This window comes from Maniola hyperantus, chromosome 4, assembly GCF_902806685.2.
Source record: "Maniola hyperantus chromosome 4, iAphHyp1.2, whole genome shotgun sequence".
In the NCBI taxonomy this organism is placed as follows: Eukaryota; Metazoa; Arthropoda; class Insecta; order Lepidoptera; family Nymphalidae; genus Maniola; species Maniola hyperantus.
Window position 1 is genome coordinate 1,780,678 of NC_048539.1, and position 12,436 is coordinate 1,793,113.

The following is a 12,436-nucleotide window of genomic DNA, read 5'->3' on the forward strand; positions in this document are numbered from 1 at the left end:
AAAAATGGAATACCCACTATTTTTGCAGCTACTTGAGCCAAGTTGGGGCACCTTGAGGCGAGTCAACTAGTTGTATAAGAGCAGTAAATAGTAATAGATGAGTCTTGTTAGAAGCTACACAGTACATCGGGCCTCACGGGAAATTGCTCGCAGCTAAAGCGGGAGCGCCTCGTGTGGCCTTGCTGCCAAGTGAGCACTCCCCAAGGCACGTTCACTGACTATAATTCTATCCATTAATTTTAGTTTGCCCTGCTAAACTTGGTAGCTTGCAACATTGAGTTATAGACCCTAAGTATATCTTTTAGGTCAATTCAAGTAAATGGCTGAGGGGAAAAAAGAAAATGATTTCTTTCATACTGCGCATGAAGCAAAACGTTGACTGACGAACCACTCATGCAGCAGTACAGACATCCTCTACCATCACCTGTCTTTGTACCATCAAATAAATTACCCACTGACGCTAACAGTTCAAAAACTTTGACAATTTAATTTTTAAAAAGAGCAACCACCGAGTTTCATGCTAGTTCTTCTTGGCGGGAAGGGCGAAAAACAGTTTGTTATATTTTTTAAGGATGGCGTCATTTTATTGCACGTCAGTTTAGTTAACTTAAACAGTAAATAATAATAGATGAGTCTTGTTAGAAGCTGCACAGTATATCGGGCCTCGCGGGAAATAGCTCGCAGCTAAAGCGGGAGCGCCTCGCGTGGCCTTGCTGCCAAGTGAGCACTCCCCAAGGCACGTTCGTTGCCTATAATTCTATCCATTAATTCTAGTTTGCCCTGCTAAACTTAATAGCTTGCAACATTGACTTATAGACCATAAATACCTCACGCTTCCGGTACAAATACGCTCCTAATCGCTGGTGGTTTTTAAAAATGGAATATGGACGGAAACAACGTTCACGTTACTTCCATCCTTTTTTGAAATCGTCACCAAACAGAACAGCTGTTTTGCGGCCACCATAATTTTTGTCGAGATGTTTTAAAGCATCAGGTAGTTAGACCATGGATTTAAGCTCTCTCCAAGGCATGTTTGTTGACTGGTGCAGGTGCTTACAGGACATGGCTGTTTCGGTAAGTACCTGCACCAGATTGCGAGGCGGGAAGTGACCCCAGCCTGTCACGAATGCGGTGCTCCATCCGATACGGCACAGCACACCCTGATGGAATGCGCAGCCTGGGCGCCGCAGAGGCATCTATTGTCGTTCACCTTGGGCACTGATCTATCGCTCCCAAGCGTGATAAGCGCAATGATCACAAGCGAGACTTGTTGGACGGCAGTAGTGTCTTTCTGCGAGCAAGTACTCGCATTAAAGGAGGCGGCTGAACGAGAAAGAGAGCTGGATCCCAACGCTCATCCCATACGCCGTAAACGCCAAGGGCAAAGGAGGCGCCAATATGCTCACTACCTCGGGCCGTAAACCCGAGGAGGAAGGCAGGGGCATCCTGTAGGGAAGCCCTGTGAGGTATCTGTACCGCTGAGACGGCATAGTAGTATGCAAACTGCGTTCCTGTGCCGCCTCATCATGGCGCTGACGGGTCCGCTGGGTTTTAGTGGGTATTCTGGGTTACAGTGAGTCCCACATACCTCCCCGGAAGAAACGTGGTTCAGCTGCGTTTCTTCCGGGGAGGATGCGTAAAAGCATTTCCCAGCGAAAAAAAAAAAAAAAAAAAAAAAAAAAAAAAGGCATGTTTGTTGAGTATAGGTATCAATTAATTTTAGTTGACCACTGGTAAACTTGATATAGGTAGCTTGCTACATTGAGTTATACAGGGTGTAACCAGAACGCTAGCAAAAACTTAGCGTTATTATTATACTACCTAAACACAATCCAATACCAATAACCATTTGCGTCATTTTGTACTTTTAGTGATTTAGTATTTTTCAAACCCGCAATGTATAGCGTGCAAAACTTGGGTCAGTGCCCCACTTACGACAAATTTAAGTCCAATCTGTCTATTAGTTTCGGGCTGTGCGTTGATAGATCAGTCAGTCAGTCAGTCAACTTTTCGTTTTGTTATATAGGTACTTGTAGTATGGATTTTAAAAAACTTTGGCCAGTGCACTTGTAAGAGTTCCAAAGTCGTCAGTGAAATTAAACACCGATCCCGTATTTCATCTGCCAAGTTGCCGAGTTTCGCGCGAAATGCCTTACTAAAAATTCCCGTCCCGTCTATAAATAGCGCCACGTCACTACACTTGATATAATTTTAATTAAACTCCATTCTGAAATGTGAGGGGATAGAAAAGAACATTATGTTCGTTTTTTCGAAAAATTCTTTTCAAAAAGCTGACTTCAAATTGCACTTCAATTAATTCCTACATTTTGTTCTACTCGTGACTCTTTGGATTTGGACGATCATCGTTTTTGGTTGTTTCTTTCACGATTTATTGCGATGTTCTAGCTCGGAAAAGAAATATTTCATACAGCCAAAATAATATAATGTTCATAACTATATATTATACGGAACCCTAAACACTTGGCCTGTTTTTCTTATTACTTACTAGCTGATACCCGTGACTTGGATGTAGATCTCGCGTGGATTTAGTTTTTAAAAATCCAGTGAGAACTCTTTTATTTTCCGGGATAAAAAGTAGCCTATGTCACTCTCCAGGTCTTCAACTATAACCTTGCAAAAAATCACGTTGATCCGTTGCTTCTTTGCGACGTGAATGAAGGGCAAACCAACAAACAAACACACTTTCACATTTATAATAGGGGTACATATATATAATAGTGATAAATTTGTTAGTTACCATAACAAGGAACTCTGGAGATAAAAATATACCTTACAAAATTAACGAGATTAGTCACTAAATAAAATTGAAAATTTTACGTACTCTCGTAAATATTCTCTACGTGCCCGACGACACGGAATAGCGGAAAAAATCTTTGTTGAATCGCGCCGCATTCAAGTCGCGAGTCACATAAAAACATTCTTATTTCTCCCCTTATCAAAGCCGGGTGTGGTACAAGGCACAAGCTTCTAGATTTCCTTACTTTTCTAAGCATAACATTCCACCGGCCCAAGCATAATAAAATTAATACTGCGAAAAGCTTTCTCGTAGCTTTTGTAATGCTTTAAAGATGCTAAATCCTGTAAGAAATCTTTGATTTTCTTGAGTAAAAAGTAACCTGTCACTCTCCAGGTTTTTAACTATACCCATGCAAAAAAATATTTCGATCCGTAGCTTCGTTCCCACGTGAATGAAGGACGAACCAATAAACCGACAAACGAACACACTTACTCCTCGCGACAGGTCGAAATGACCTAGTCTTAGTACTAGTGCTGCACGAGTCCGCCTTGAGAGCGTTAGACGTTGGGATTAGAGAGCAACAATCTCTTAATTTTTATTTATGTCCACGGCGTTACCACAACAATGGCGTTTTGAGTTATTCTGGTTATACACGTACACTTCGCGACAGGTCGACATGAGTGAGTCGTGCAGGGGGATGCCCCGCTCACCTACACAGCGCCCACGCTATCCTAGTCCTAGTGTTGCACAAGTCTGCATTGACAGCGTTAAACTTTGGGATTATAGACGCAACAATTTCTATGAACCCACCTTTCTTTCTCTTTTGAGACTACTAAATCTCTATCCGCTCACAAATTGCACCGCCTCGTAAATCGTAATCAAGGGGCGCGATAAATCCCGTCTTATGTGATAGTGGAACGGAATCAGGCGCGGTCGCTTTCGCCGCTGAAATTCTTATTTATGTCCACGGCTACATGGCCACGGCGATACAACAACAAAGGCGTGTTGAGTTATTCTGGCGATACAAGTACGTGCTCCACTAAATAGAGAAAAATTATTTCGTAAAGCTCTTTATAGCTTAGAGATGAAACCCTACTTAGAACCATAGAACTCCCGTTAAAAATAAAATAAAATAAAAATCTTTTTTATTCGAATAAACTTTTAAAAGTACTTTCGTATAGTCGGATGCATCTACCACTTAGAATAGAATAGAATAGAATAGAATGTTTTTTATTCATGTAAACTTTTTACAAGTGTTTATGAATAGTCAGGTAGTTTTAATTTACCACTGGTTCGGAACGCCGTTCCCACCGAGATGAACCAGCAAGAAACTCGGCGGTTGCTCTTTTCAAATATTTGATATAGGTACAATATTATGCCATGTATAAAATAGTATTTGCAGTCTTGTACGTCGCCGGAACGAGCTGCAGGTCAAATCCACGCTCTTTTATCATTTAGATGAGTTAGAGAGTTAGAATTGTAACGTAGTTTTTAACTGACTTCTAAAAAGGATGTGGTTCTCAATTCAGCCCGTTTTTAGGGTTCCGTATCTCAAAAGGAAAAACGGAACCCTTATAGGATCACTTTGTTGTTTGTCTGTCTGTCTGTCAAGAAACCTACAGGGTACTTCCCGTTGACCTAGAATCATGAAATTTGGCAGGTAGGTAGATTTTATAGCTGAAATTTGGGGAAAAATCTGAAAACCGCGAATTTAGGGTTAGATCACACAAAAAAAATTACATTGTGGTAATGAACTAATAATTAGTATTTTAAACTTTCGAAGTGAGTGACTATATCAAGTGGGGTATCATATGAAAGGTCTTCACCTGTACATACTAAAACAGATTTATTTTTATTTTTATGCATCATAGTTTTTGAATTATCGTGCAAAATGTCGAAAAATACGACTGTAGTACGGAACCCTCATTGCGCGAGCCTGACTCGCACTAGGCCGGTTTTTTTAACTGTATGTACACCAATTTTTTCGATGTTTACGGACCGATTTGTAAAAAAAAATTTAATTGACAGACGATGTTTTAGTTATTAGTGATGGTAGTAATAACTTTTCGGAGTTATGTGCGTTTTAACTAAATATCACTTGCTTTAACGGTAAAGGAAAACATCGTGAGGAAACCTGCATGTCTCCATAATGTTCTCAAAGGTGTGTGAAGTCTACCAATCCGCACATGGCTAGCCTAGGTAGACTATGGCCAAAACCCTTCTCACTCTGAGAGGAGACCCGTGCTCTGTAGTGAGCCGGTGATAGGTTGATCATGATAATGATGATGATGGTAGCAATAGAAAGGTACTAAGAATTTCAACTAGTATTCTACAAATTATTATATATAAAATATACAGAGCCTCAATAGCTCAACCAGTAAAGGAGTGGACTGAAAACCGAAAGGTCGACGGTTCAAACCCCGCCCGTTGTACTATTGTCGTACCTACTCCTAGCACAAGCCTGACGCTTAGTTGGAGAGGAAAGGGGAATATTAGTTATTTAACATGGCTAATATTCTTTAAAAAAAAATATATAGCATTCTAGAGCGAGATCAAAACAAACAGTTCAAGCAACTCGGTATTGAATATCTTGACTCGTGGTTCCGGAACAACAGTTTTATTGTGTCTGTTACCTCCAAGTTGTAATTCTCTTACACTTAAACTGTCTTGTATTATAACTGTTTTCTGCTGAGATTGTTAAACTTTATCTCAACAAAGTTATAATTTTACCTACCTAATCCGCACCCTTATTATAAATGCGAAAGTGTGTTTGTTTGTTGGTTTGTCCTTCAGTCACGTCACAACGAAGCAACCGATTGACATGATTTTTAGCATGGGTACCCTTATTATAAATGCGAAAGTGTGTTTGTTTGTTGGTTTGTCCTTCAGTCACGTCGCAACGAAGCAACCGATTGACGTGATTTTTAGCATGGGTACCCTTATTATAAATGCGAAAGTGTGTTTGTTTGTTGGTTTGTTGGTTTGTCCTTCAGTCACGTCGCAACGAAGCAACCGATTGACGTGATTTTTAGCATGGGTACCGTTATTATAAATGCGAAAGTGTGTTTGTTTGTTGGTTTGTCCTTCAGTCACGTCGCAACGAAGCAACCGATTGACGTGATTTTTAGCATGGGTACCCTTATTATAAATGCGAAAGTGTGTTTGTTTGTTGGTTTGTTGGTTTGTCCTTCAGTCACGTCGCAACGAAGCAACCGATTGACGTGATTTTTAGCATGGGTACCCTTATTATAAATGCGAAAGTGTGTTTGTTTGTTGGTTTGTTGGTTTGTCCTTCAGTCACGTCGCAACGAAGCAACCGATTGACGTGATTTTTAGCATGGGTACCCTTATTATAAATGCGAAAGTGTGTTTGTTTGTTGGTTTGTTGGTTTGTCTTTCAATCACGTAGCAATGGAGCAACGGATTGACGTGATTTTAAGCATGGGTATAGTCAAAGACCTGGAGAGTGACATAGGCAACTTTTTCCCAGAAAATCAACGAGTTCCCAAAGGATTTTTAAAAACCTAAATCCACGCGAACGAAGTCACGGGATAGCTAGTATACCTATGTAAGGTACAACGAGCCGTGATAGCCTAGTAGTTAAAACATACGAGTTAGCCCTTTACTGCAATCTCACCTGATGGTAAGTGATGATGCAGTCTAAGATGTTAGCGGCCTAACCTGGAAGAGGTATGGCAGTTTTTATTTAACCCATACCCCTTTGGTTTCTACACGGCATCGTACCGGAACGCTAAATCGCTTGGCGGCACGGCTTTGCCTGTAGGGTGGTAACTTGCCACGGCCGAGGCCTCCCACCAGACCAGACCAGAAATTTAGAAATTATAAAATTCCAAACCCCTGCCAGGAATCGAACCCGAGACCTCCCACTAATAAGACCACAGCGCTCAAAAAACGCGAACTTCGTCTCGTTCAAACTTGGTCGTATGTATGTAATTTTCTTTCTCAAATTTTATTCCACTTGTATGTTCAATTTAGTGCAACATTTTCACACAGATGTTAGCAACTGTTCTTACTTTTAGTATCACGTAATAAGCTGAATATTGTGTAATCCGTTGGCAAGCCAGACTTGAAGTTTCAGTTGGGACGGGTAACATCGTAACATTTGAGAAAATTGTAGCCAGCTGGGCTATAAGCCCGCTATAGTCATAGCATGTCATTGATATACAGTGTGTTCTTTTTAACTATAACAGTAAATATAGGGAAATCGTGGCAACCCCCTGCCAGACACCCTTAAAACTTTTAAACTTTAAGGGTGTCTGGCAGAGGGTTGACGTGATATATGAAAATATAAAAAAGTAGACTTTATCTTAGGTTAGTAAGTTTTTACAACTACATTATTTATTATTGTATATACCTACATTTATTCTAAATCTATTCTGTTAAAATAGTTTTACTTATAATTTTAAGTAATCTCTTTTAGCCTTCTGTTATAACTAGATTTAAATATAAATAATAATTATGTATTTACGCTGTTGATTACTTTCAAATAAACAAAATAAAAAAAAAATAAAAAAAATATTACCTGTTGTTTCCCAAAGCCACAAACAAACATCTAAACAAACGTTCCTCCCAATGTTGGGGGCACACACGCTCAGCTTTTATAAAATAACAAAGGTCTGGCACGCGCTGGCTCTGTCTATATTTCAATACTTACCTACTTTGTACTTTGTACTATGCTTTGGCATAAAAAAAAAGAAATAAGAACTGTGTCAAAATATAATGCCATTATCATAAGCTGATAAAATCAAAATACCCGAGAAAACATATCCTTTTCATAAAGATAAACATCAAAAAGAAAAATACATAACATAATTCATTACTCGATGATATTTTCAAGTTCATTCGCAATTGAACGTTAAGTTATTCTGAAGCTTCTTTGTAAGCTAAGTAATTAACATGGAGAATACTTTGGGACTTGTTGAGGAGAAAAGTTTGGCTGAGGATGAATGGCCGACGGGGAAGAGCGTTGTATCTTTGGCGGCGATTCGGGTATACCAGAAGCAAGATGAATCACGGGAGCAGATGAATCAAGCGAATTTAGTAGTTATACCACAGGTAAGCTATGGGTCTCATAAGAAAGCTCAGAGTCACTCAGCGAGCGATGGAGAGAGCTATGCTTGGAGTTTCTCTACGTGATCAAATCAGAAATGAGGAGATCCGTAGGAGAACTAGAGTAACCGATATAGCTCGACGGGTTGCGAAGCTGAAGTGGCAATGGCCAGGGCACATAGTTCGTAAAAACCAGTAGACGTTGGGGTCCCAAGGTGCTGGAATGGCGACCTCGCACCGGAGGACGCAGTGTTGGAAGACCTCCCACTAGGTGGACGGACATCATCAGACGAGTCGCTGGGAGCCGCTGGATTCAGGCGGTGCAAGACCGTGGCGTGTGGGAGTCCAAACAAGAGATCTATGTCCAGCAGTCTATCGGTTGATGATGATGATGATGACTGATGAGTGGCAAAATTTACAAATAAACGTTTTTCTTTCAGTAATTCATTCTATTTTGTCCTTACAGCAAAGAATACACACAGACAGACCAACCGTTCCTGCTACGCTTATGGAGAAACTGTCATACTACAGAGCGTTCACTTCTTCTTCGAGTAAGATAGAAATGCTGTGCATGCAGCAGAATAATGTTAATAGGTAATTGGTAAAACACTTTACATTACGCGGCTGAAAATAATGTACATCGACCTTTAGAAAGAGATAGCAGTTTTATAGAGCATTGTCTCTGTTGTTGAGACCGACAAAACGTCACATTGGTATGAGTGATAAAGAGACCGCTCTACAATGCCAAAACCTCATTTTTAACCGACTTCAAAAAAAGGAGGAGGTTCTCGATTCGTTTTTTTTATGTATGTTCCCCGATTACTCAAAAACGCCTGGACCGATTTTGAAAATTCTTTTTTTGTTTAAAAGGGTATACTTCAAAGTTGGTCCCATTTCAATTTGGTGAAGATCTGATGAACATCTTCGAAGATAGATACTGGAACTCCTCAACGGATAAGAGTAAATTGTTCGCGATCAGTGTAATAGCTTAGTAAACAGTAGATTTTTAACCAGTCATAGCATAATTCCATGGGGCCACTAAAAATTGTGAAATAAAAAATTTTTACAAAAAAAATGAGGTGCCATTGTGGAGTCCCATAAAAATATGAAGTCCAGACGATTCGCGCAGCTAAAGCTAATTGGCACCGGCACCAAAAAGTATTATTATGGAACTATATTAACTCTTGTATACATAATATATTCGGTAATAAATTAAATTATTTTTCAATTTTTAGTGTTTATGTAACGAAGTCGGTTTTTATTTTTTTTGTAATAAAACCGATATAGGATTAATTTTTGCTGCGTTCTTATACTGTCTGCTGTGTAACTTAGTAACTAATTTTTAATTTTGTTTTTTTAACAGGTTTACATGGTTTTACATATCCAATGCTCTCTGCAAAAGTCTTTCTATGACATACGTTTATATTTTCCTAAGCGCCTACGCACCGGATCATCATTTATTTGTGCCAAAAATGGTGCCTATATTTTATGGCAAGTATTATATAGCCCAGTGGGCGGTGATAGCCTAGTGGTAAAGACGTCTGCCTCCAATTCGGGAGGTCAGGGGTTCGATTCCGGGTACGCACCTCTAACTTTTCGGAGTTATGTGCGTTTTGAGCAATTAAATATCACTTGCTTTAACAGTGAACTGAAACACCGTGTAGAAACTGCATTCCTGGTAGATAAAATAGGTAAAGATAAAAATGGAGATAGATATACATAGGCAGAGGTAAGGATAAAAATAAAGATAATTTTATAAATCAAACTAGCAGTTGCCCGCGACTTCGTCCGCGTAAAATTTCTGGTTTCTCATGAGATCTGAAATTTTCCCGATGCAAAAGGCCTCACTTACCTACTCACTCAGTCTCACCTTAAGGCACGGAACCCAGTATACCGAAATGCCAATTTTCATATAACATTTCAACCCCCATTTCACCCCCTTAGGGGAAGAATTTAGTTAGATCCTTTATTATCTGATACCTACCCCCTAGAAAGGACCTACGTCACGTTAATTTCAAGTAAAAATAACAAACTTTCACGCCCTTAGGGGGGGACTTTTTCAAAACCGTTTCTTAGCTGACACCTACGTCCTAGAAAGAACCTACTTACATTCCAAATTTCACGTTTGTAGGCTTTATAGTTCCTGAGATTTCGTGATTATTCAGTCAGTCAGTGAATGAGTGGTATTTCGCTTTTATATATTTAGATAGATAAAGGATGATTTTATGCTTGACCGTGCCGGGCACAAGCCTTGTACGGGTTTTCCGAGCCCCGTACGTGCCTCAGTTCATGCACCGAGTGTATTATAACGCGAGCGTGTTACGAGTGTGTATGAATTGTTTTTGTTTTTAAAACATTTTTGAATTGAATTTCAAATGGTTTTCAATTCAATTCAATTCAATTCTCTTTATTGCGAATTTGGGTTAGTTTACAGATCTTAAAGGTATTATTAGTGTAGGTACATCCAAATTCTACTTTGCGGCATGCAATGATATAATAATATTTCGAAATCATAGTTTTGTTTGTGATTGGTCGGTGGCTCAAAATGGTTAACGGCCACTGAGATTTTCATCTCTATCATTTGTATGGGATTACGTAACAGAGAGAGCCCTATACTAACTTCTTTCCTTGGATAGAGTATAGTAATGGTAATATTGTAATGTTCCAGGTTTAAACTGGATTAACGTAATCAGTGCTAGATTCCTCGTCCAAACTATGTCGTACAACACGGCTTTTCATTTTTATTACGCTATAGCTGGAGTGATCTTCAGGACTCCCTGGAATAGGTAAGGAGAGTATCATCATCATCATCATAATCATAATCATCATCATCATCATCATCATCATCATCATCATCATCATCATCATCATCATCATCATCATCATCATCATCATCATCATCATCATCATCATCATCATCATCATCATCATCATCATCATCATCATCATCATCATCATCATCATCATCATCATCATCATCATCATCATCATCATCAACATCATCATCAACATCATCATCATCATCATCATCATCATCATCATCATCATCATCATCATCATCATCATCATCATCATCATCATCATCATCATCATCATCATCATCATCATCATCATCATCATCATCATCATCATCATCATCATCATCATCATCATCATCATCATCATCATCATCATCATCATCATCATCATCATCATCATCATCATCATCATCATCATCGTCATCATCATCATCATCATCATCATCATCATCATCATTCATCAAACCACCTTAAGCCACGAAATAAGTCTAAAATCTGTAGCTCACAGTTCACACTACTTTTTAGGGTTCCGTACCTCAAAAGGAAAAACGGAACCCTTATAGGATCACTTTGTTGTCTGTCTGTCTGTCTGTCTATCAAGAAACCTATACTATACTTCCCGCTGACCTAGAATCATGAAATTTGGCAGACAGGTAGGTCTTATGGCTGACATTCGGGGAAAAATCTGAAAACCGTGAATTTGTGGTAACATCACACAAAAAAAATTAAACTAATAGTATGAGCTAATAAAATGCTTGGCTCACATAAAATAAAAGTATATTACAAATAACAATCACTTGAATTACATAGGCACGAGGTAAATAATGTTAACGCGGCAGGGCTCGTGACGAGCTCGCTGTCTTGCGTGCGTGCACGTTGTCGAACATGGGAGTACTGAGGGGCAGACGGAGGAGCGGGACGCGCCTGCGGCGGTCACGGGGAAATGCTTGGCGGCACCCCCGCGCCCCACTGTCGCGTACAATGCCTACACGTTGCCTTACATCTCCCCCCTATAGTCCTGGTGGTAGCATGGTACCAATAGGACTAGCACCTAGCTTACGGGGGCGGCCCCGTTTACGCTTTTCCTGAAGCGGCGCTTGGATGTGACCAACGAAGGGAGTAAGATCAGACGAGTGGTACTTACCAATAACCTCCTGATCGCTGATTTTCTCCAGCTGGAAAGTAGCAGGACCGCACACCTGGCGCACGCGGTACGGGCCGTCGCGACGCGGCAGTAGTTTCGGCGTTTGCCCTCTGGCAGCGTCGTTGGAGCCGTGGGTCTTCAGCAGGACCAAATCACCCTCCTTATACAAAGGCGCCGGCCGTCGCCCATCATCTGCGTACTTCTTTGATTCCGCTTGCGCGCGTTCATGCACATCTCTGGCTTGGGCTAGTACATTAGCCATCTTTTTCAGGTAAGGCGTAAAGCTAGGGACGAAATTGTCTTCTTCTAAAATGGCGCGGACGTCGGTGGTGGCATCGCTAGGAGCTCGGAGTTCCCGCCCGAAGGTGAGATAAGCAGGTGAGAATCCGGTACTGGCAGTCACAGCTGAGTTCATCGCAAAGCGGATAGCGGCGAGGTGAGTATCCCACGAGGTGTGATCTCGGCCGACTAATATAGCGAGCTGTGGCTTGAGGTCTCGATTCTTCCTCTCAATTGGGTTACTTTGCGGGTGATAGAGTGGGGTAAGTGCCTGGGTGACTCCCATGGCGTGGCACGCCTGCTGCATCACGTCACTGATGAATTGGACTCCGTTATCGGAAATCACCCGGCGGCTCGTCCCGTACCTAAAGTAAATTTCGTTGATGA

At 40.6% G+C, this 12,436-nt stretch overlaps 1 protein-coding gene across 1 annotated transcript; it reads left to right on the plus strand.

Moving 5' to 3' along the window:
- The first annotated feature begins 7,675 nt into the window (after positions 1 to 7,675).
- LOC138402294 (uncharacterized) lies at positions 7,676 to 11,524 on the plus strand. Its single transcript, XM_069498438.1, has 5 exons — positions 7,676 to 7,834; positions 8,295 to 8,422; positions 9,192 to 9,319; positions 10,497 to 10,614; positions 11,437 to 11,524. The coding sequence occupies exons 1-5, from the start codon at positions 7,676 to 7,678 to the stop codon at positions 11,522 to 11,524; spliced, it is 621 nt and encodes a 206-aa protein (XP_069354539.1).
- Positions 11,525 to 12,436: the final 912 nt, after the last annotated feature.

What these genes read in the sequence shown, in the direction of transcription:
- LOC138402294 (XM_069498438.1), top strand. Translation starts at nt 7,676, where the DNA reads ATGGAGAATACTTTGGGACTTGTTGAGGAGAAAAGTTTGGCTGAGGAT. An exon ending in CAGCAGAATAATGTTAATAG is followed by an intron (nt 8,423 to 9,191) that starts GTAATTGGTAAA and finishes TTTTTTTAACAG; the next exon opens with GTTTACATGGTTTTACATAT. An exon ending in TTCAGGACTCCCTGGAATAG is followed by an intron (nt 10,615 to 11,436) that starts GTAAGGAGAGTA and finishes TGAATTACATAG; the next exon opens with GCACGAGGTAAATAATGTTA.